Source organism: Microplitis mediator, chromosome 1, assembly GCF_029852145.1.
Source record: "Microplitis mediator isolate UGA2020A chromosome 1, iyMicMedi2.1, whole genome shotgun sequence".
In the NCBI taxonomy this organism is placed as follows: Eukaryota; Metazoa; Arthropoda; class Insecta; order Hymenoptera; family Braconidae; genus Microplitis; species Microplitis mediator.
The window spans coordinates 1920349-1945425 of record NC_079969.1 but is presented as its reverse complement, the minus strand read 5'-3'; the positions used below and the strand labels follow the sequence as shown (position 1 = coordinate 1945425).

The 25077-nt window shown below is 33.0% G+C and overlaps 4 protein-coding genes across 4 annotated transcripts; 3 read left to right on the top strand and 1 right to left on the bottom strand.

The window, feature by feature from the left end:
• Positions 1-3854: 3854 nt before the first annotated feature.
• Positions 3855-6004, top strand: LOC130674794 (uncharacterized). Its single transcript, XM_057480214.1, has 4 exons — positions 3855-4014; positions 4800-5047; positions 5143-5586; positions 5651-6004. Exons 1-4 carry the CDS (start codon positions 3859-3861, stop codon positions 5946-5948), a joined length of 1146 nt encoding a protein of 381 aa, XP_057336197.1. The 5' UTR covers positions 3855-3858; the 3' UTR covers positions 5949-6004.
• Positions 6005-7751: 1747 nt separating this feature from the next.
• Positions 7752-11891, top strand: LOC130669144 (uncharacterized). Its single transcript, XM_057471879.1, has 3 exons — positions 7752-8323; positions 9002-9149; positions 9222-11891. Exons 1-3 carry the CDS (start codon positions 7787-7789, stop codon positions 9545-9547), a joined length of 1011 nt encoding a protein of 336 aa, XP_057327862.1. The 5' UTR covers positions 7752-7786; the 3' UTR covers positions 9548-11891.
• A 231-nt stretch (positions 11892-12122) lies between these two features.
• LOC130678129 (uncharacterized) lies at positions 12123-22488 on the top strand. Its single transcript, XM_057485118.1, has 14 exons — positions 12123-12681; positions 13338-13485; positions 13559-13765; positions 13828-14024; positions 14134-14372; positions 15541-15966; positions 16043-16455; positions 18595-18977; positions 19655-19802; positions 19866-20015; positions 20079-20263; positions 20334-20572; positions 21476-21898; positions 21961-22488. Exons 1-14 carry the CDS (start codon positions 12148-12150, stop codon positions 22373-22375), a joined length of 4107 nt encoding a protein of 1368 aa, XP_057341101.1. The 5' UTR covers positions 12123-12147; the 3' UTR covers positions 22376-22488.
• LOC130677429 (cytochrome P450 9e2-like) lies at positions 22371-24558 on the bottom strand. Its single transcript, XM_057484192.1, has 2 exons — positions 24413-24558; positions 22371-24350 (listed from the first exon to the last, which is right to left on the bottom strand). Exon 2 carries the CDS (start codon positions 24345-24347, stop codon positions 22800-22802), a length of 1548 nt encoding a protein of 515 aa, XP_057340175.1. The 5' UTR covers positions 24348-24350; positions 24413-24558; the 3' UTR covers positions 22371-22799.
• Between the last annotated feature and the right edge of the window lie 519 nt (positions 24559-25077).

Genomic DNA, 25077 nt, shown 5'->3' with positions numbered 1-25077 from the left:
GCGGTTCGACCTCGTGAATTTATCGTAGTCCACTTAATTTTCTAAAAAAAAGTCTTATAAAATTTTATCATTGCTATTGTTATCATAAAATAGATGAAATCATACTTTTATTTGTCTGGAATTTCGAGTTATAAATTTATATAATGAGTAATTGCGGTAATAAAATTTTTATGGGAATATTGTTCAATTTTTCAAACGGCTGTAACTCTTGAACCGTCGGTCCTACGAAAATTTATAAAGAGTCAAAATTTGTAGGAAATTTAATTTCCTTTCCAATGAACATATACAACATATATTTTTTTTTCATATTTTCCAAGATATCGATAACTTGAATCACAACTCCAATAAATCAACAAAATTTTTCTAAAAATAGTTTTTAATTTTTTAAAACGGCTGTAACTTTTGAACCGTCGGTCCCACGAAAATTTATAAAGAATCAAAAATTGTAGGAAATTAAATTTCCTTTCCAACGAACATATATGACATATATTTATCTCTCATATTTTCCAAGCTATCGATCTTAAATCACAACTCCAATAAATCAATCAAATTTTCCTAAAAATATTTTTTAAAACGGCTGTAACTTTTGAACCATCGGTCTTACGAAAATTTATAATGAATCAAAAATTGTAGGAAATTAAATTTCCTTTCTAACTAACATATATTACATATATTTATTTTTCATATTTTCCAAGATATTGATCCTGAATCACAACTCCAATAAATTAATCAAATTTTTCTAAAAATATTTTTTAATTTTTTAAAACGACTGTAACTTTTGAACCATCGGTCCTACGAAAATTTATAAAGAATCAAAATTTGTAGGAAATTAAATTTCCTTTCCAACGAACATATACAACATATATTTATCTCTCATATTTTTAGGACATCAACAATTAAAGTCTCAACTCCAATAAATTAATTAAATTTTCTTAAAAATATTTTTAAAACGGCTGTAACTTTTGAACCGTCGGTCCTACGGAAATTTATGAAGAATCCAAAATTGTAGGAAATTAAATTCCCTTTCCAAAGATCATACACAACATATATTTATCTCTCTTATATTCCAAGATATCCCTCATTGAATTTAAACGCATAGTAAATTTTCAAAAAATTGTTACTATTTTTATTTATTAACCAGTTAAATTTTTATCTCTTAAAAATTTCTATAAATAATTTTCAAAAAAAAAAAAAAAAAACCCAGCATTTAATGATTCCCGAGCCAATTAAATATATTTATCTATATATAAGGAAAAAAAAATAAATCTGTTAATCTATTTTTGATCGCGCCCGCGTATCGACCGCGAAATTAACAAAAAAAAAATGTTTCTCAAAAGTATAATTATTTTTATATTAGTATCGTCAATATATGCAAATTTATTAAGACTTCCAGATATACATGACATAAAGTCGATTAAAAAATATATCGATACTTTTATTTATCAAGTGGACTTCAAGTACCAGCTGACAACTCAATCTCTCGTCAATTCAAATTTAAATGGAACCGAGAAAATAAAATTTTTTTTAAAAAGTGTTTCTGAAATGATTACTGGTATAAAATTTATGTCGCTCCGTATGTCCGAGTATGTATTGCCGTGGGATGAATATCATAATTTATTAATCAAGTACATACATACGCGCAGGAGTAATGAGTTGATAAGTTTGAATTATTTGAATTCAAAAGTTTACATTTTTTACGCATCTGTTGTTTATTTTTATCACCAACTTCCTAATGTTTTTTTAAAAAATGACGATACAGGGGTTGTTAATGTCGATAATTATTGTAAGTATGTTACTGTGTTGATGGATAATAAATTGTTGTTTGGACCAGAGGAATTTTACGAGGACAGCGCGAAGGACTTGAGAGCTTACATGGAAGAAATTTGGAAATATTGGGAGGTATGATATTTTTGTTTGTTTATCGTTAGTTTGTGGCCGAAGGGTTGGGTTTAGGGGAAAATGTTATCAGAAGTAATTTTTAGAGAATTTAAAGAGCTACAAAAAGTGTCATAAGTAATTTTTATGTATCTTTGATAGTTTAGTAGTTATTTGTATTTTAAAGTTTAAAAATGGAAATCTTAAGTTTGAAAAGTAATTACGGGTATGAATCTTCTAGACAATTCTGACGGCTGGAAAATTATCTAGATTTGTTTTTTATAACTTCTAGAATCTTGAACTAGAGGTTAATGATCTGGAAAATTCTGAAGAGTCAAAAATCTTCTAGAATTTAAAAATTAACTTAAAAAATCTCCTAGAAAGTTTAAAGACTAAAAAATTTCATAGAATAGTTTTCTATAACTTCTAGAATCTTCAAATGCTTGAATAATTAATTAAATAATTGGGAAGAGTTAAAAATCTTCTAGAAAATTTTTTTCAGCTTGAAAAGTAATTAGGGGTATGTTTCTTCTAGACAATTCTGAAGACTGAAAAATTATCTAGATTTGTTTTTTATAACTTGTAGAATCTTAGACTAGATGTTAATAATCTCCTGGAAAATTCTGAAGAGTTAAAAATCTTCTAGAATTTTAAAATTAACTTAAATAATCTCCTAGAAAGTTCTAGGGACTAAAAAAATTTCATAGAATAGTTTTCTATAACTTCTAGAATCTTCAAATGCTTGAATAATTAACTAGATAAATGGGAAGAGTTAAAAATCTTCTAGAAAATTTTTTGCAGCTTGAAAAGTAATTATGGGTATGAATCTTCTAGACAATTCTGAAGACTAGAAAATGATCTAGATATATGTTTTTTATAACTTCTAGAATCTTAGACTAGATGTTAATAATCTCCTGGAAAATTCTGAAGAGTTAAAAATCTTCTAGAATTTTAAAATTAACTTAAATGATCTCCTAGAAAGTTTAAAGGCTGAAAAAAATTTCATAGAATAGTTTTCTATAACTTCTAGTATCTTCAAATGCTTAATTAATTTCCTAGATAATTCGGAAGAGTTAAAAGTCTCCTAGAAAATATTCTCTAGTCTAAAAGTTCAAACATAATCTTCTAGAATATTACGTAAAGTAAAAAATTTTCTAGAAAATAAAGCAAATTTTTGATTCTCTACAAAATTTTGTTTAGTTCATAGAATCTTCAAAATAAAAAATTATCTAGAACATTTTGAAGGATAATGAATTTTCTAGGAATTCTTTCGTAACTTCTAGAATTTCCATATAAACTAATAATCGTCTAGAAAAATTTTTAATTCTCTAGAAAATTTTTGTTAACTTCTCGAATCTCAAAAAGAACTTAAATGATCTTCTAGAAAGTGTCGAAAGTTTCCATAATTCTCTAGAAAAATTTATTTTGACTTCTGGAATCTCAAAAAAATCTAGATTATTAATGAAATTCTTATATTTCTAATAAATTTTTTTCAAGTTCTGTAATCTATGACTTTTAACAAAAATTCTAGAACGAACTTGATCACAATTTTTGCGGCTCAACGCCTTCATTACGCCACGGCTTGTACATGTACTTTGAATTCATTATGAAAACAAATTTACGCAGATTTATCGTCTCATACCTTGGAACTGCGTTGTGCAAACGCGATACAAGTAATATTTGAAAATATTTAACCCTCATTAATTATTAATTAAAAATATGAAAAAATTCCAGCGTCGAATTTTAATGAAACGAATGAAATAACTTCGAGGTTTCTTAATGAATCAGTAAATTACATCGAATTAATTGGGAAGTCCCTTCACAAATTGACGCATTATTTGTACGCATGTCCACAAAAAGCCGAAGAAAAAAGTTATTGTTTATTTATTGTATGATTAATTTTCGATATTTTCACAAATTAATTAACTTATTTGTTATTTAGAAAATGATACTTTGAATATTCAATTGGAAGGTATGATTCGGATGAGAATAATTGAGGAAAGAAGTCTAAGTAGCTCTAATAGACCTTGTCGTCATAATTGTGATCTCAAGAGTATTGGAGATAAATTTAAAAATACAGAGTGTCCAAAAGCTATTGACTGTCGATATGTATCGAGTGGTTTCGATATTTGTCATGAGGTAACAAAATATCCTATTAAAAATCAAAAATTTTCAATGCGTTAAAATTTTGCATTTTGGCGAATTTCGATTTTTGACACTAAAACGTTAATTTTCTGTGAGAAACAAAATTATTGGCTTCGAACCGACTCTGGGTAATCGAGATCTGAACAGCTATTGACATTTCGGGGCCTTGGGAAATTATTCTGAATGTTTTTGAACCGTTTTACGCGCGCGCGACGCGAATCCGTTTGCGAAAATTTTCAAACTTTTTGTGTAATCGAAAACCGAAAACCGGGTGTGGGTCAATCGAAGGGGTCTATTGCAACATAGATCTGGTATATCACCGAACTCGATCGGTCGAGTAGATTCTGAGTTATTCCACCCGGAAAAATTTGGGAAAAAGCGTTTTTTGGGGATAACTCGAAAACTACTTGTCAGATTGGTTTAAAAATTGGCTGAGATTTGAAGGCTAATAAGCTCTTTCGACTCCTACGAGAATTGTTGAAATCTGTTGTGTTCGTCCAAAGATATCGGTACCGCAAAATTTTGAAAATAGCCTACTTTTGGTGTTTTCGCGAATGGTTAATAACTGAGGCATCCAATGGGTTTAAAAATTGGGTCAGATGTTCTTAATATCGAGTTTCGTTGATTCCTACCAGCGCCATTAGAATCAGTTGTCCCGTTTCCCAGAAATCGGTAACGGAAAATTTGAAAATTGAAAATTTTTTTGAATTATTCATAATCTACTTGTCTAATGTACTTCGAAAGTAATTAAATTTACTATCAACTTATTTGTACTCTAGAAAAACAGTTCAAGAAGATATGAATGGATTAAAGATTACGATGGTAACATATACGGTAAAAGTATGAGTCTTAAAAAAAATAATATATGTCAAGGAAAAATTACAAAAGTCAACAGTGAGTTTCTGTGGTACAACGGGTATTATTGTGATTACTGTATTTGTACATGTGTGGAAAAACCCAAGCGTTCAGATCATATTATCACGGCGATAAGCTTCCGGGATCAAATCTCAGATATTTATAATGATCGGTTACTATTATTATTATTATTATTATTATTATTATTATTATTTGAATATTATTAATTATTAGTCATATTCGAAAAATATTTTAATAAAATTATAGGGTAGTCACGGGTATAAGATTTGTTAGAAATGATCGTTTGATACACCTTCAAATACAAGAAGGACTTTTGTTGCCATATGGTAAAATTAGCACGACAAGATGGCGGCCGCTTGAACGATTTGAGTTCAATGAAATGGAGGGTAGATATTATCTCGTTTCTGAAAGAGAAAGCGAGTTAGGTAGAACAGTAGAATATTTGCCAATGAGACTGGGAAGTGACTACGGACATGCGGAAACCGTTAACTTGGATGACGTAAAGGCTCCAGACTATCACGTGGTCACGGGAGTAAGATGTAGATTCACCTGGGACTCAATTTGGTCACCAAAACGGAAACGTGGACCCATTGAAATGCAGATACGAGTGACGAAGTTGGATTTTGTCGAAGGCCGGCTACTTAATCACAATAATTCTTGGTGGATTACTCCAGATTATAAAACTTTGAGGTTAGATTTTGAATCTCGGGCACAGATACTTAAGTTGTGGGATAATTAATGTCGTTATTTGCAGAGGTGAGTTGGTACTAGAGAACCCAGACGACCCGAGGAATGCCCCGGAAGAAGGGGGAAGTGTGATGACAGCCACGAGTGTGCGATTCCGCGCTTCTGATTGGAGGAAAGACGCTGGACAGTCGACGGTTCCCTTTTTTGATGGAAGGGATACGAGCTTTACACCCGCAGCTCCTCTCCAGGGCCTTGGACTCTTCCACCTTTGGCACAAAGGCTCCGGTGGCTATTTAGCCTTCCGGATATTTGACTTCGACATGTCTCCATTGTTTAATTCTCAATTCGCTGACTCTAATTCATAATGCATCCAAATTAAACCTTCTTTCCTTTTTATGAATCCCCATGAATTTCTATAGATTAGGACTTGATTCTTATAAATTGTTAATGAAATGGAATTGATTCCTGCAAATTTCCATGGATTCCTATGGATTTTCATTGATTCTTATGGCTTTTGAAATCGATTCCTGTTAATTTTTATCAATTTTTCTGAATTCTTACGGGTTCGGAATTGATTCTTACAAATTTCCGTGGGTTCCTATGAATTTTCATTGATTCTTATGGCTTTTGAAATCGATTCCTGTTAATTTTTATCAATTTTTCTGAATTCTTACGGGTTCGGAATTGATTCTTACAAATTTCCGTGGGTTCCTATGAATTTTCATTGATTCTTATGGCTTTTGAAATCGATTCCTGTTAATTTTTATCAATTTTTCTGAATTCTTACGGGTTCGGAATTGATTCTTACAAATTTCCGTGGGTTCCTATGAATTTTCATTGATTCTTATGGCTTTTGAAATCGATTCCTGTTAATTTTTATAAATTTTTCTGAATTCTTATGGATTTAGAATTGATTCCTATAAATTTCCATGGATTTCTATGGATTTTCATTGATTCTTATGGCTTTTGAAATCGATTCCTGTTAATTTTTATCAATTTTTCTAAATTCTTACGGATTTGAAATTGATTCCTATAAATTTCCATGGGTTCCTATGGATTTTTATTGATTCTTATGGCTTTTGAAATTGATTCCTATTAATTTTCATCAATTTTCCTGAATACTTATGGATTTAGAATTGATTTCTATAAATTTTCATGGATTCCTATGGTTTTTTATTGATTCTTATGGCTTTTGAAATCGATTCCTGTTGATTTTTATCAATTTTTCTAAATTCTTATGCATTTAGAATTGATTCCTATAAATTTCCATGGATTTCTATGGATTTTTATTGATTCTTATGGCTTTTGAAATTGATTCCTGTTAATTTTCATCAATTTTTCTAAATTCTTACGGATTTGAAATTGATTCCTATAAATTTCCATGGGTTCCTATGGATTTTTATTGATTCTTATGACTTTTGAGATTGATTCCTATAAATTTCCATGGGTTTCTATGGATTTTCATTGATTCTTATGGCTTTTGAAATCGATTCCTATTCATTTTTATCAATTTTTCTAAATTATTACGGATTTGAAATTGATTCCTATAAATTTCCATGGATTCCTATGGATTTTTATTGATTCTTATGGCTTTTGGAATTGATTCCTATGAATTCCCATGGATATTTATGGATTTTCATGGATATCAAATTGAATCCCGTAGATTCTCATGGATTCTTAATGATTCAAAATATATTTCCATGGGGTCCCATAAATATTTTTAAAAATTCCTCCAAATCTACACAACTAAAATTCTAAAGAATCAATTCTTCACCCCAATCCCTCACCCGAACTCACCTTCACGTAAAAAAACCCAAACAAACACCCAAATCCCTCACGTATTTCCCAAATCCTAAATTTAATTCCTGAATCTTTAATAAAACTTTTCATCTCCCATCTAACGCAGATTATTTTCGCAAACGTCTCATCCTTATCGCACCGCATTCCATACACCCAGCAATCAGAAATGCAAACAAGCGAAAAAAACTAACCAACTTAAATAAAGTAATCTAAAAAAATAAATCATTATAAAATATAACTCTTGTTGTTAATTATTTTAATCCTCTATTTACCCTAGTAATTAAATTTTTTTATCACTTCCACGAAATCATCGCGTATAAAGAGTCGGGCTGCTAATTCAATTCATCAGTCGGTTACAATTTGTTTAATTTAGTTCGCTCTAATTTTAAAAATTTCAAATAAAATGGCGGCGTTTAAATTCATATTTATTTTACTTTTTGTAATAAAAAATACCCAGGGATTTATGGAAGAAATATTTGCCGGCATAGACTCGGGTTATTATATGATGAATAATATAGATTATATAGAATCAATATTAAGAAGTAATTGTGTGTACGATTATCATCAGGCAGCGATAATCGAAAGACGGTTCGCGGTTGTAAATACTTTGAAAGAAATGAGCAAACTAATGAATGAGTTCAAATCTAACAATGGAACGGAAAAATTTTATTGGAAATCGACCATCGAAAAACTTGACTCTTTCGAGTATTCTTCAGAGCTGACTAACATGATGCAGAAAATAAGCAACTACTGGAAGGTGCTGGATAAGTCCTCGGCGGTAAATTATTATGAGGGAAGTTCTGTGCTGTTTGGATGGGGGCCTTGTAATAACGTGGACGTAAAACTTGATTGGAAGTCAATAGTGGACGCGGAATTGTGCAATGGAGATATCAATGCAATTTATGCTGCATTTATAAAAGCTATTGAAAACAAAATTAAGGTAAAAATGGGAATTAATGGCGGTGATTTTATACAAGTTTTGGGGAGTTTGATTGGGCGCGGTAGGGAATTACTGGGTTGGGTTGTTACTGATGATTTATTTAATGATTTTTGAGCTCACTACTGTATTCGTGACCCGATTTCCGCGAGTTTGAGTACCCACATCGATATGTTTGGGTGACGTTAAAATTTTTTTTGTTTTATGGGTTTTCCGGGTGGGAAATTTATTTTTTCTTTGGTTTTTGTAAATAAATAGAACAGGGCGGTAGATTATGATGGCGCGAGTTGAATGAGTACACACATCGTCATATTTCGGTGGGTATGTTAATCAATCGGAGGATTAATGATTTATTAATCAATTAATTAATTAACGATTTTACGTAATGGATCGTTGGCGCTCATTGTACGTGTGATTTTTTAAATTACTAGAGGTTGTTTTTAAAAAATTTTTAATACTAATTCAAAAATCATTTTTTCGAATTTTCGGTTCTCAAAATCGGCCGCAATTACCTCGAAGTAATATATCGATGTGGGTACTCATTTTACAGGAAATTTCATCAGCAACAAGAATATCATACTAGTTTTTCGAAAAAAATTCTCAAACTCCCAAAACTTGAGTATTTTCTCTGCTGCGTTTTTACAAATTTCTCATAATTTTCAAATTTATTTCCATTTCCAGAAATATGCCAGTAAAATAAATATATGTGAAATAAAAACAACGTTGAAAGAAGAGATGGTTGCATTTTTCCAACAAGGAATAAAAGCTCACTTCCAAAGATTTATTTTGGCCGTCTTCGAACTCTTCGTTAATTTACAATGTAGAGAATGTATGTATTTTCAATCACATCTTCCATTACTTCCTCAGTATTCAAAGTAATTAATAAATTTTTTATTCATAGCCTGCATCAGCAACGAGATCGCAGGACTGAAACAACAATTAATGAAAACTATTCACGATTATCAAGAGTTGCGAAAAAAAACTGAGGCAGGTTTCGCGCAGTTCATTAAAAAATGTCAAGTGCCAAAACCCACACCTTGCCCTCAACCTACACCTTGCCCTCAACCTCTACCCTGTCCTCAACCTCTACCCTGCTTTCAACCCTACCTCTGTTTTCAACCTCACCTCTGCCTGGAATCTGAACCTGCCCCCAACTTCATCTCTGCCCGCCGTAGATTTCCATCCATTTCTATGGATTTTCATCGGTTTTTCAATCAATTCCTATAAATTCCCACTAATTATTGTAAGTCATTACAGATTCGCATGGATTTTAAAATGACTCCTATGAATTCCCATGGATGTTTATTAGAGTGATCCATTTTTCGAGCCTCTTATAGAAATTTGTTGGTATAAGATGTTTTAAGAAGCCTCTCCAAAAATCAGCTTAATAAAAAATTATCAATAGGTCGCTCACGAATTTTGAAAATATCAAAAATGATCAAAATTTTCAGCCCAAAATTAAAATATTCAAACGGCGCTCAAAAATTTTGAATATTAACTGATAATATGTAATTAATACTTTGAATTAGTTTTTGGATTTTTGAATAACTCAATTATTTTTATTTCACTAAAAAAAAACTTCTGCGTAACCAAAATTATGCAGGACAATCCTAAACAATAAAATTGGGTAAGTTTAGAATAAACAAAAATTCCAAAAATTGAATTAAAAAATAAAAACGTATGTACATAATTTATTATTTCTATTTCTCGGGTTATATTTTTATTCATTATGATACAAATTGATAGCGAAAAAATTCAGAAGGTTTATTATTAGTATTCAAGGGTCGCTCGAAAACGTCCAAAAGACAGCACTCGGAAACATTCAAAATTTTTGAGCGAGGTTCAAATATTTAAATTTTGGGCTGAAATTATCAGCGTAGTCATGATTTCACAAATATAAACTATAGCTGCTAAACCACCTGACCCTGCGGGCCAGCCCCAAAACTTCCCGCTGTTTTCGAGCTCAGGGAGCTCGGAATCATTATAACTTATAAATTTTTGAGCTCGAGCTCAAAAATTTGTTAGGCCGGTAAAACATACCTTCACTAAAAATTATAGTTTTTGTCCGACGATATCTTTGGAACGAATGAACCGATTTGAACGTTTTTGGTGACAATCGAAAGGGCTCAACAAGACTTGAAACTAAATACATTTTGAGACGAATCGGGCAAGTGGTTTATAATTTATACGCAAAAAACCAAAAACAAAAAAAATTTTTAATTTTTATTCTTCGTATAACTCGTAAACTACATGACTGATCTACTCCAAAATCTAATCAATTCTAAGTTTTGGTGAACTCTTTCGATTGCCAAAAAGACGTTCAAATCGGTTCATTCGTTCCAAAGATATCGTCGGACAAAAAAAGTTTACACACACGGACGGACGTCCATCCGGAAATAGAATAGCTTTCTAGGACCTCAAAATTTCGACATCTGATGAAATTTCGATTTTCGCAAATCGGGTGAAAACAATAACTTCCCTTTTTTGAAAATTTGAAATTTCCTTAGCGGGAAGTTAAAAAAGCAGTAGGTTTTTTTGGGTCACTCTAATGTTTATGGATTATCATGGATTCAAAATTGATTCCCATAGCTGACTCTGATCCGTAATGCATCCAAATGAAATCTTTTTTCCTTTTGATGAATCCCCATGGATTTCTATAGATTAGAACTTGATTCTTATAAATTATTAATGAAATAGAATTGATTCCTACAACTTTCTATGGAAATTTATGGATTCTCATAAATTTATATATATTTTCATTCATTCTTATGACTTTTGAAATTGATTCCTGTAAATTTTTATCAATTTTTCTTAATTCTTATGGATTCCGAATTGATTCCTATAAATTTCCATGGATTCCTATGGATTTCTGATTGGGCGCGATAGGGAGTTTCTGGGTTGGGTTGTTTTTGATGATTTATTTAATGATTTTTGAACTCACTACTGTATTCGTGACCCGATTTCCGCGAGTTTGAGTACCCACATCGATATGTTTGGTCGACTTTAAAATTTTTTTCGTTTTATGGGTTTTCCTGGTGGGAAATTTATTTTTTCTCTGGTTTTTATAAATCAATAGAACAGGGCGGTAAAATTTATTGATTTTTACGGATTTGAAATCGATTCTTACAAATTTCCATGGATTCCTATGGATTTTTATTGATTCTTATGGCTTTTGGAATTGATTCCTATGAATTCCCATGGATATTTATAAATTTTCATGGATATCAAATTGATTCCCATGAACTGCCGTAGATTCTCATGGATTCTTAATGATTCAAAATATATTTCCATGGGGTCCCATAAATATTTTTAAAAATTCCTCCAAATCTACACAACTAAAATTTAAAAGAATCAATCCTTGGCCTCAATTCCTCACCCGAACTCACCTTGACTTAAAAAAAAACCCAAATCCCTCACGTATTTCCCAAACCTTAAATTGACCTTCTAAATCTCTAACAAAACTCTTAATCTCCTATCTAACGGTGACTATTTCATCCAACGCCTCATTCTTATCACGTCGCATCTCACCCGCAATCACAAAAGCAAACAAGCTCTAATAAAAAAAAAATAATAACCAACTTAAATAAAGTAATCTAAAAAAATATATCAATAAAAAATATGACTCGTGTTTCTAATTATTTTAATCCCTATTTACCCTAAACATTAAATTTTTTTATCACTACCACGAAATATATATTTACTAAAAGATTAATCAAACGTTACTTTTATTAAATCATCGCGTATAAAAAGTCGCGGCCGCTAATTAAATTCATCAGTCAGTTTAAGTTTTTCTTTAGTTCGGTCTAAATTTAAAAATTTTAATTGTAATGGCGGCATTAAAATTCATATTTATTTTACTTTTTGTAATAAAAAATAGCCAGGGGTTTATGAAAGAAATATTTACGAGCACAGACTTGGACTCTTATACGATGAATTTTGTTAATAATATTGAATTAAAATTAAAAAGTAATTGTGTGTATGATTATCCGGCCACAAGATTCCAAAGAAGGTTTGCGGTAATGAATACTCTGAAGGATATGAACAAAATAATGTGCGAGTTTAAATACAACAATGGAACGGAAACATTTCCGTGGAAATCGATCATCGAAAAGTTTGACTACTTCGAGTATTCCTATGAGCTGACGAATATGATGAGGAAAATAAGCAACTACTGGAAGGCGCTGGATCAGTCCTCGAAAGTAAATGATTATGAGGGAAGTTCTTTGATGGTTGGATGGGGACCTTGTGATAACGTGGACGTACAATTTAATTGGAAGTCAATAGTTGACGCGGAATTGTGCAATGGAGATATCAATGCAGTTTATGCTACATTTATAAACGCTATCAAAAACAGAATGGAGGTAAGAATGGGAAATAATGGCGGTGATTTTATACAAGTTTTGGGGAGCTACGGGGTTGGGTTGTTACTGATGATTTATTTGATGATTTTTGAACTCACTACTGTATTCGTGACCCGATTTCCGCTAGTTTGAGTACCCACATCGATATGTTTGGGTGACTTTAAAATTTTTTTTGTTTTATGGGTTTTCCGGGTGGGAAATTTATTTTTTCTTTGGTTTTTATAAATAAATAGAACAGGGCGGTAGATTATGATGGCGCGAGTTGAATGAGTACACACATCGTCATATTTCGGTGGGTATGTTAATCAATCGGAGGATTAATGATTTATTAATCAATTAATTAATTAACGATTTTACGTAATGGATCGTTGGCGCTCATTGTACGTGTAATTTTTTAAATTACTAGAGGTTGTTTTTAAAAAATTTTTAATACTAATTCAAAAATCATTTTTTCGAATTTTCGGTCCTCAAAATCGGCCGCAATTACCTCGACGTAATATATCGTTGTGGGTACTCATTTTACAGGAAATTTCATCAGCAACAAGAATATCTTACTAGTTTTTCGAAAAAAATTCTCAAACTCCCAAAACTTGAGTATTTTCTCTGCTGCGTTTTTACAAATTTCTCATAATTTTCAAATTTACTTCCATTTTCAGAAATATGCCAGTAAAATAAATATATGTGAAATAAAATCAACGTTGAAAGAAGAGATGGTTGCATTTTTCCAACAAGGAATAAAAGCTCACATCCAAAGATTTATTTTGACCGCCTTCGAACTCTCCGTTAAATCACAATGTAGAGAATGTACGTATTTTCAATCACATCTTTCATTACTTCCTCAGTAGTCAAAGTAATTAATAAATTTTTTTATTCATAGCCTGCATCAGCAACGAAATCGCGGGACTGAAACAACAATTCATGAAAACTATTCACGATTATCAAGAGTTGCTCATGAAAACTATGGCAGGTTTCGCGCAATTTATCAAAAAATGTGACGCGCCGAAACCTGGACCTTGTGATTATTACCCTTGCGGTCAACCTGACCCCTGCGATCATACCTACCCCTGCGGTAAACCTGGCCCCGGTAAGTTTTTTTTTTGTTTAAAATTATTTTCAAATTTTTAATTTCCAATTTTTTGAAAATAGGCGTCAAGAATTATAATCACATTGAATTAGAAAGAGCTTATCAGACAAAAATCGTAAATGAGAAAGAGTTATCGAAAAGTCAATCATGTTCCCACAATTGCGATCTCAGTAAAATTTCCGATCTTAATACAAATGGAGAGTGCAAAAAATATCTGGAATGCAAATTTATATCGAATAAATATGACGTTTGTGAAGCGGTAAGTTTATTGTAGAATTGCGCACCTCAAACGCGAAGCGTAGTAGTGCTCTGTCACCAAATTTTTTTTTGTCGGTAATTGAAAAATATTTGAAATTTCTGATTATTAGAACGATAAAAAACGTCGCTATGAGTGGTTCAAAACCGACGATGGCGCAACATATGGCAACGGTAATGTTTGTTATGGTAGAACGACTTCCTTCTCAAGTGTAAGCGATTTCTGGACATCATTTACCATGAATTCTTGTGATTACTGCGTTTGCACATGTGTCGCTAAGCCTAAACGCGACGACCATGTTCTCACGGCAATAAGTTTCCGGGAACAGGTTACAGATTTTCATAACGAAAGGTAACGTAACTATTTTTTTTTATATTTTGCGTTAGATAGCATCATGTCAATGCAGTGAAAAAACTTGATTTAGTATGATTTAGTGAATAGATTTCTAAAAATTGGGAAATTAAAGCTTCTGTAGTGTCAATGCAGTACAAAAACTCGATTTAATTATGACCGGATGGGTGAATTGAAAAAAAAACTGTTGAATATAAGCTGTTATAGTGTCAATGTAGTTAAAGAATTCAATTTAGTACGATCTAGTGTGTAGATTAAGAGAAAACTGTAAATATAAGTCACGGTATTGTTAATACAGTACAAAAACTCGATTTAGTCATGACTGAGTGGGCAAATTCAAAAAAATATTGAATATAAGCTGCTATAGTGTCAATGCAACTAAAAATTTAATTTAATACGATTTAGTGTGTAAATTCGGAGAAAATAGGAAATATAAGTCTCTCTAGTATCAATGCAGTACAAAAACTCAATTTATTTATAACCGGATGGGTAAATTGAATTTTTTTTAATATAAGCTGTTCTAGTGTCAATGCAGTTGAAATATCAAATTTAGTATGATCTAGTGTGTAGACTCGGAAGAAATGGGAAATATAAGTCTCTTTAGTGTCAATGCAATAAAAATATTTGAGTAACAATGACCAGGTGTGATAAATACGAGGATGCCAAATGACAGTTTTTTTATAAATGTCAATGCAGCATATTAATTGCAAGTTAATAAAGTGACGATGCAGTAGCAGAAAATTCATTCAAACTGAGATTTTCTGTAGACTCAATGCAAACAGAGCATCTTCTAGGATTGAAATAATTTAGTATCAATACAATATTAGAGAGCTTATCAAATAGAACCCGTGTAGGGTCAATGTAATGTCAAATAAGCGTTTACTTGTAAGCTTGCAAGTAATATCCATGTAGAGTCAATGCAGTTACATAAAATCTATCAAATGCAAGCTCTTGTAGTGTCAATGCAGTATCAGGGTAAAAATTAGAAATAAAAACGTGTCAAGTAATTGCATTGACAGGGAATCGATAAAATGTGACTTAGCTTAGTGTCAATGCAGTATCAAAGATCGTATTAAAAATGATCTAGTTTATAATTTTTATGTACTCGTTATTTTTTAATGAATCTTTTCTATAAAAATAAATGATTTATGTTTATTTATTTCTCTAGAGTTGTCGTAGGAGTAAAATTCGTTAAAAAAGGCTTCATGGTCCATCTCCAAATAGCCGAAGCAAAATTATTGCCGTACGGAAGAATCGATCAGTCATCAGTAGCATGGAAGCCACTTGAAGACTTCGATTACAACGAAAGCGAACAAAAGTTCTACGTAAAATCAGGCTACGGAAACATGAAGCCCCTCTCCCTGGGAAAAGACTACGGTCATCCTTCGGCAATAAATCTCGACGACGTAATGGCACCCACTGATTACATCGTCACCGGAGTGAGATTCCGCTACGCTGGCGACTCGCCCGATTGTCCCGTTTTCCAAGAGGGCGCCATCGAGTTGCAGATCCAGATCAGACGATTCGATTCCGCGGAGGGCCACATTTCCGATAACTACAAGCCGCGTTGGGTTTCCGCTGGCAACAGTAAAAGGTACTGGCCCCGATTATCCAAAATTTATATCTCAGCCATTTAAATCACTATTTATATAAATCTTTCTGTTACATAGATGTGAGTTGGTCCTCGAGGAACCCGACAACCCTCTCAAGTCATACGAAAACAACCAACTGTCAACCACTAATCAGTTCGTCAAATTCCGCCCGTCAGACCTCCGTAAGGACGCAGGGCAATCGACTGTACCCTTCTTCGACGCTTCTGAAGTTACAGGCAGCCCTCTGATGCCTTTCAAAGGACTCGGGCTCTATCATCGTGGCAACAAAGGCTCCGGAGGATTCTTGGCCCTCAGAGTCTACGATTTCGATTCACGTTCCTACACTACCTCTGCTGTCAACAAAAATGCGCCTCCTTCAAATAGCAACCCCGGCTTTGGAGGCAGAATGGGCTTTTTCCAGTTTCTTGGAAATGTCGCTAAATTTCCGTTTGAATTGACGCATGACTTTTTTAAAAACTTGCGTAATATGAGTGCGCAGTAGTTATTTTTTGTAGAACATAATTTTTAATTGTAAGTTTTGTCAAATAATTCATTAATAAATTATTTTAAATTTAATTATGGACTCGATTTTTTTATTTTTTGCAACAAGGGGTCAATTGGGCCGCCATTTTTTTTTTAAATAAATTTGAGGGGTAAAATGGGCTGCCTAGTGATTTCTTAAATTACTGGGACAAAATGGTCACAAAAATTTCTTTTCAAAATTTTTTAATAAAAATGGACATGGGGTAGTTTGGGCCACGAGAAATTATTATTTGAAATTTTAGGGGCAAAATGGTCATGGGGTAATTTGGGCCAAAATTTATTCTTTAAATAAATTTATGGGGTAAAATGGGCTGCCTAATGATTTTTTAAATGACTGGGGCAAAATGGTCACAAAAATTTCTTTTCAAAATTTTTAAATAAAAATGGACATGGGGTAGTTTGGGCCACGAAAATTTATTATTCAAAATTTTAGGGGCAAAATGGTCATGGGGTAATTCGGGTCAAAATTTATTCTTTAAATAAATTTATGGGGTAAAATGGGCTGCCTAGTGATTTTTTAAATGACTGGGGCAAAATGGTCATAGAATAAAATTGGTCACAAAAATTTGTCGTCAAAATTTTTTAATAAAAATGGACATGGGGTAGTTTGGGCCACGAAAATTTATTATTCAAAATTTTAGGGGCAAAATGGTCATGGGGTAATTCGGGTCAAAATTTATTCTTTAAATAAATTTATGTGGTAAAATGGGCTGCCTAATGATTTTTTAAATGACTGGGGCAAAATGGTCACAAAAATTTCTTATCAAAATTTTTAAATAAAAATGGACATGGGGTAGTTTGGGCCACGAAAATTTATTATTCAAAATTTTAGGGGCAAAATGGTCATGGGGTAATTCGGGTCAAAATTTATTCTTTAAATAAATTTATGGGGTAAAATGGGCTGCCTAGTGATTTTTTAAATGACTGGGGCAAAATGGTCATAGAATAAAATTGGTCACAAAAATTTGTCGTCAAAATTTTTTAATAAAAATGGACATGGGGTAGTTTGGGCCACGAAAATTTATTATTCAAAATTTTAGGGGCAAAATGGTCATGGGGTAATTCGGGTCAAAATTTATTCTTTAAATAAATTTATGTGGTAAAATGGGCTGCCTAATGATTTTTTAAATGACTGGGGCAAAATGGTCACAAAAATTTCTTATCAAAATTTTTAAATAAAAATGGACATGGGGTAGTTTGGGCCACGAAAATTTATTATTCAAAATTTTAGGGGCAAAATGGTCATGGGGTAATTCGGGTCAAAATTTATTCTTTAAATAAATTTATGGGGTAAAATGGGCTGCCTAGTGATTTTTTAAATGACTGGGGCAAAATAGTCATAGAATAATTTTGGTCACAAAAATTTGCCGTCAAAATTTTTTAATAAAAATGGGCATGGGGTAGTTTGGGCCAGAATTTTTTTTTTTTTTTTAAGGTGTAAAATCAGGTAATGAAAATTTTTTGAATAAACAAGAGGCAAAATGGCCATGGGATACTTTTGAAGTGTGAAGTGATTCTCAAAAATTTTTAATGGATAAAATGGACAGTGTTATGAGTTATAGTCCATATAATTTATTTTTTTAACAAAAAATTATCTTTAAATTTAAAAAAAAAATTATTTTTGCTTTACTAGAGCAATAGGTCACTAATTAATTTTTTATCAGTCAGTCGATAACGAAAAAAAATGACTTATCTCTTCGTTAATTAAAATCCAATTAGTGGACAAAAAACTTGTTTTTTTGACTTCTCTTCCAGTAAATCATTTTTTTTAATTAAATATTTTTAATTAACGATCATTACTATTATTAACTTATCAGTACTGTTCTACTTTTTGCCGCAATAAAAAATCAGTAAATTAAAAAAATCCCGGAAGCGCGGACATAAAAAATTTAGAAATATTTTTCCCATAAAAAAAATGAAGTGTTTTTATTTAAATTTGATACTTTTGTTATTTTTAACAATAAAAATAAATGGAGCAAGAGGAGATGGAAAAGCACCAACGAATTTGGAATTGTTTTCGGAATTTATGAATGAAATTGAATCGAAAACGCGACGCAATTGTACTGTGTATGAATTTCTATTGTCAGAGGAGCAAAGGAATGAGAAGTTAAAAGGAATCATGAGAGATATGAAGGCAATGATGATTAAGAACGAATTAGTTGAAAAGGAAGCGAGTGAATTTCCTGGGAAAGTTATCATTGATAAAGTGAATGACTATGAGTGGAGTAGCCAAAGACAAATTTCTTTTGAAATGACGAACAAGATGATAAGAATAAGAAACTACTGGGAGGTGCTTAATAATTACGCGCTTATTGATTATAACGGAGGTGATCCGAGGATCGGGGCTCCTATTTGCGCTCACATGGACTTGATGTTTGACTGGAAGTCCAGAGTCGACATGGATTTTCGTGAAGGAGATATTAATAGAGTTTATGCTGACTTTGTGATGACTGTTAAAAACAAAATGGCGGTAAGAACGGGCATTTATGACAAAGATTTTATAAGTTTTGGGGAGTTTGATTGGGCGCGATAGAGAGTTACCGGGTTGGGTTGTTACTGATGATTTATTTAATGATTTTTGAACTCACTACTGTGTTCGTGACCCGATTTCCGCGAGTTTGAGTACCCACATCGATATGTTTGGGTGACTTTAAAATTTTTCTTGTTTTATGGGTTTTCCGGGTGGGAAATTTATTTTTTTCTTTGGTTTTTGTAAATAAATAGAACAGGGCGGTAGATTATGAAGGCGCGAGTTGAATGAGTACACACATCGTCATATTTCGGTGGGTATGTTAATCAATCGGAGGATTAATGATTTATTAATCAATTAATTAATTAACGATTTTACGTAATGGATTGTTGGCGCTCATTGTACGTGTAATTTTTTAAATTACTAGAGGTTGTTTTTAAAAAATTTTTAATACTAATTCAAAATTCATTTTTTCGAATTTTCGGTTCTCAAAATCGGCCGCAATTACCTCGACGTAATATATCGATGTGGGTACTCATTTTACAGGAAATTTTATCAGCAACAAGAATATCCTACTAGTTTTTCGAAAAAAATTCTCAAACTCCCAAAACTTGAGTATTTTCTCTGCTGCGTTTTTACAATTTCCTCATAATTTACAAATTTATTTCCATTTTTAGCAATATGCTAGTAAAATAAAGCCATGTGAGATAATATCAACCATAGAAGACAGTCTCATAGAATTTATTCAGCGAATATTGAAATCTCACCTTCAGCGATTTATTGTTGCGGCCTTCAAATTGTCTGTTACTTCCCTCTGTCGTAATAGTACGTATCGATTTAAATAATTGGCCTTTGAAATTAATGACTAATTTTTTTTTTTTAACACAGAGTGCATGAGTGATGAAATAAACGAAATGAAAAAAATTTTAATCAAAAATCTCGACGGTTTTGATTATCTAACAGAATTATTGATCAACGAATATTTAAATTTCAAAGATAAATGTCAATCGAAACCATCAACTCCTAAACCGCCACTACGTAAGATGACAATTTTTTTGAATTTTTTTAAAAATTGAGGTTATAAATTTTTTTTTCCATCAGCTGGCAACTATATTGAACTAGAAAAAATGTATCAGTCAATAATAATAAATGAAAGAGATTTATCAGGCGGGACATGTTCCCACGATTGTAATCTCCAGCGAATTTTCCAAGTCAATAAAAATACCGAGTGTAAAAAATTCGAACATTGCGTTTATGTTTCTTCAAAATTAGACATTTGCAAATCGGTATGTCCATTTTGCCCTTTTTTGGTTTTCGGGGTCGTAAAGTCACTTTGATAATTTTTTTTTTCATTAGAATGACGGGAAACGGCGCTACGAATGGTTCGGAAATAATGATGCTGCATTGAAATTTGGTGACAATACAGTTTGCAACGGAGAACTGACGTCAGTTAACAGGAAAATGAATTCGTGGTCATACTACTCGGAGCCTTGTGACTACTGTGTGTGCACATGTGTCGCTAAACCTAAACATGATGACCACGTGGTCACGGCGATGAGTTTTAGGAAACAGATTGCGGACGTAGCTAATAACAGGTACTATTATTTTTTATATTTATCCTTAAAATACTAGAGTAGTGTCAATGCAGTGTAAAAAGATCAACTATCAGCAGATACTGTCAATGCATTGAGAATTTCATCAAAAGTAAGCTTATAGTGTCAATGCAGTAATGAAATGTAATTAAGTGATGATCAAGTCTGTCAATTAAGAAAAATCTCAGTATAAAAGCTTTTTTAACGTCAATGCAGTATCAGAGAGTTTATCAAATAGAACTCGTGTAGTGTCAATGCAATATAAAATGATCATTTAATTGTAAGCTTCCAGGTAATTTTGATCTAGAGTCAATGCAGTGTCTTGTTATCTATAAAATGCAAGCCCATGTGGTGTCAATGCAGTATCAGGAGAAAAATTAGAAGTAAAACCGTGTAAAGTCATTGCATTGACAGAGAATTGATAAAATGTGACTAAGCGTAGTGTCAATGCAGTGTCAGAGAGCTTATTAAATAAAACCTGTGTAGTGTCAATGCAATATGAAATGATTATTTAATTGTAAGCTTCCAGGTAATTTCCATATAGAGTCAATGCAGTGTCTTAGAGCCTATCAAACGCAAGCCTATGTAGTGTCAATGCAGTAACATAGAATGATTATGTAATAATAAGCTTCCAGGTAATTTTCGTGGAGAATCAATGCAGTTTCTCAAAATCTATTAAATGCAAGCTCTTGTAGTGTCAATGCAGTCTCAGGGTATAAATTAGAAATAAAACCGTTTAAAGTAATTGCATTGACAGGGAATTGATACAATGTGACTTAGCGTAGTGTCAATGCAGTATCAGAGATCGTATTAAATATGATCTAGTTTATAATTTTTACGTACTCGTTATTTTTTAATGAATTTTGACTATAAAAATAAATGATTCATGTTTATCTATTTCTCTAGAGTTGTCGTAGGAGTAAAATTCGTTAAAAAAGACTACATGGTCCATCTCCAAATAGCTGAAGCAATATTGTTGCCGGGCGGAAAAATCGATCAGTCATCAGCAGCATGGAAGCCACTTGAAGACTTCGATTACAGCGAAAGCGTAAAAAAGTTCTACGTAAAATCATACTACGGAAACATGAAGACCCTCTTGTTGGGAAAAGATTACGGTCATCCTACGGTAGTTTATCTTGACGATCTAACGGTGTACAAAGACTACATCGTCACTGGAGTGGGATTACACTACGCTGACACGCTCGATTGTCGCATTTCCCGACAGTGTGCCATCGAGTTGCAGATCCAAATCAGACGATTCGATTTCGCGACCGGTCGCATTTCAGAGTATTACAAGCCGACTTGGGTTTCCGCTGGCGCCAGAAACAGGTACTTGACCCAAACTATTTAACCTTTTTATAGTTATTTACATGAATTTTTCTTTTACAAAGACGTGAGTTGGTCCTCGAGGAACCGGACAACCCACTCAAGTCATCAGAAAACAATCAACTGTCCAGCCCCGATCAGTTCATCAGATTCCGCCCATCAGACCTTCGCAAGGACGCCGGTCAATCTACTGTACCCTTTTTGGACGCTTCTGAAGCCGTAGGCAGTCCTCTGACTCCTCTCCAAGGACTCGGGCTCTATCATCGTGGCAACAAAGGCTCCGGAGGATTCTTGGCTCTCAGATCTGTCCCTCTGAATTTGTACCAACTCCCAGTCGGTGAAAAAAAAAAAAAAATCCATCCACGTCCTACTTCCTCAGACTATGATTGCAACCTCGCCGATGCAATCAAGGATATGATTGAATTTCCCCATAAAGTAGCTAACGAATTTTTCGACAATTTGGACGATTACTCTCTTTAATTTTCATAGGTATCGATTTATTAAATTTTATTCATTAGTAAAAAATTCTTTTACATATGTTACATTTACTTACATACATTTCTACATATTGCTGTCACACACAACAACATAATAAAATAAATTTATCCAAATACAGTTCAAAATTCATATCTACTTTCCCAAATTATTTCCAAATCCTCCGACTTTCCTTCTATTTTTCCCAAAAAAAAATTTCCGGCAAAGGGAGAAGTCAATGAAAAATTTTTTCGTTTTTATCGATTTTTGGATTCAGCTATCGGAAATTTTCTTGGCCAGTTCAACCTCAAAAATATAAAAATATATCGATAGTCGAACATCAAAACTTCATTTTCTACTTTAATCGCGTCCGAAAACTCTCCGTATTACCCCACTATTCATGAAAAAGTATAAAAAGTAACCTAGCGTCTTATCGTTTTTCAAATTTGACCCAGATCCCGCCTTTGGGAACCAAATTCAAGCTTTTTCCATCGAAAACAATTTCTCTGCTAGTTTTCTCACACGGCTTGACCTTGAAATCCTTGATGAGCCTCGCGATTATCAATTTCATCTCCATCATGGCGAATCTCTCACCAATGCACTTCCTAGGGCCGACTCCAAATGGCATGTACGCGCATTGTTCAATTTGCCCCTTGTTTTCTTCGCTAAAACGCTCGGGGTCAAATTTATCCGGTTCCGGGAAATATTTTTCATCTCTCTGCAGCGCAAATGCTGGCGCCCACACAACAGTCCCTTTTTCAACCGTAAGGCCTTCAGTATTTACTTCCCCATTCAAATTTCCCGCCTCCGAGTTCGAATTTCCGACCCTAGGGGGCGGTAGCTTGAATTTCTTGACACAGACCCGATCTAGGAGGACAACAGGTGGAAAAAACCTCAAAGTTTCGTAAATAACCATCTCCATATACTTCATTTTGGCCAATAATTCATAAGTGATCTCAGTATTGTCATCTTTTATCAATTCCACGATTTCCGCGTGCAATTTTTCCTGGACATCTTGATTGTAAGCCAACTGATGGACGATGAACCCCATGGTGGTCGATGTGGTATCGAAACCCGCGAGGAAAAATATAAAAGCCTGAGCTACGATGTCATTGATCGTTATTTTGAAGTCTTTGACCTGATCCCTGGCTTGCATCAGCAAATGGATCATATCCGGTCTCACTATTTTTTCTTTGTCTCGAGTCTCGACCGTCTGATGAATCAAATCGATGAAAAATCTGTTGGTTCCTTTGCTCAAATAAGTCAGCCCGCACCATCTCATCAGCCGGGGGAACATGACCCCCATCATGAACTTCAAAATTCGCAAAAATCCGGTCAAATTCGTGGCATCTTTGCCTCGTAAATAGAATTCATTTTTACGGTTTTCCAACGAATCTACGGACAAACCGAATGCCGATGTTGCAATTACGTCATTAGCGTATCTGGTGAACAAATCTTTCGTGTCGACTTGTTGACATTCCGAAGGATGGCTCCGCAAATAATGGATTACGTTTGCGGAAACTTTTTCCATCAGCGTAAACAGAAACTTCATTTTTGTCGCAGTGAAAGTGGGGGTCAATGCACCTCTTACTTGCCGCCACCTGTCACCCTTAAGTGAAAACACATTAGTCCCCAAAATGGGGTCAAATTTTTCGGTTATGAAGCTCAGGTGGTCCGGATTGTTGTCGAAATTTTTGATAAAAACTTCTTTTATCAACTCGGGGTCGTTTATCAGAATCACCGGGGTGTTGAAGCTCATCAGACCCACGTAAGAAGTGCAGGGAAATTTTTTATATAACTCTAGGGTGAATTGCGCGGGCGATCGACGTTTCAAGATCATGGAAACCATCATGTTGCCCAGAATAGGAACTGGCGGGAGATGAGGAATTTTCCGACTTGACCAGTATGTTAATTGATTTATTACGTAGTATGATATTATTGTTACTAATATTGCTATCAATATCATCAGAACGTCCATTTTCTGGAACAATTTTCAGATGTTAATGATATTTTGAGGCTTTTTGATAAATTTTTGATACTTACGGTTTTTTTCAGATATTTTTCGACGGTTTTACGGAAATATTTGATGTTTTTGTTTTATTTAGATCAGTAGAGATAAGACGGGTGACCTTTGATGTTTATTACGCGACGTACTGTTACGTAATGATGATGAAATAACTAGTAGGTAATATGAGATTACCGCGGACGAGTGTGAGTTAGAGAGGGGGGGAATGGAGTTGATATGTCGTGGGGGGATTATTGTATCTGGAGATTATTTGAGTGTGAGTGATATATATATTTATGAGAATACAAAAAAAAATTTTTTCACTATATATATTTATGGAAATTATAGAATTTACTGTTATTTTGAGTAAAACCTTTTTTGAAAAATTGAATAGAGAATTGTTCGTGTCAAATTGAATTAGAAATTTGAATTGAAAATTGGAATTATTTATGAGGTTTTGAATTTCAAAAGAAATACAAAAAATTGAAACAGTTTCAATAATTCGAAATTTGCGGATAATTCGAAAATTGACGAATAATTGGAATAGTTTGAATTATTTGAGAATTTACGAATAATCAAAAATTTACTTATGCGTAAAATAGTTTGAATAATTCGAAAATTTACGGATAATTACAAAATTTACTCATAGCTAGAAAAGTTTGAATAATTCGGAAATTTCCAAATACTTTGAAAATTGAAAAAT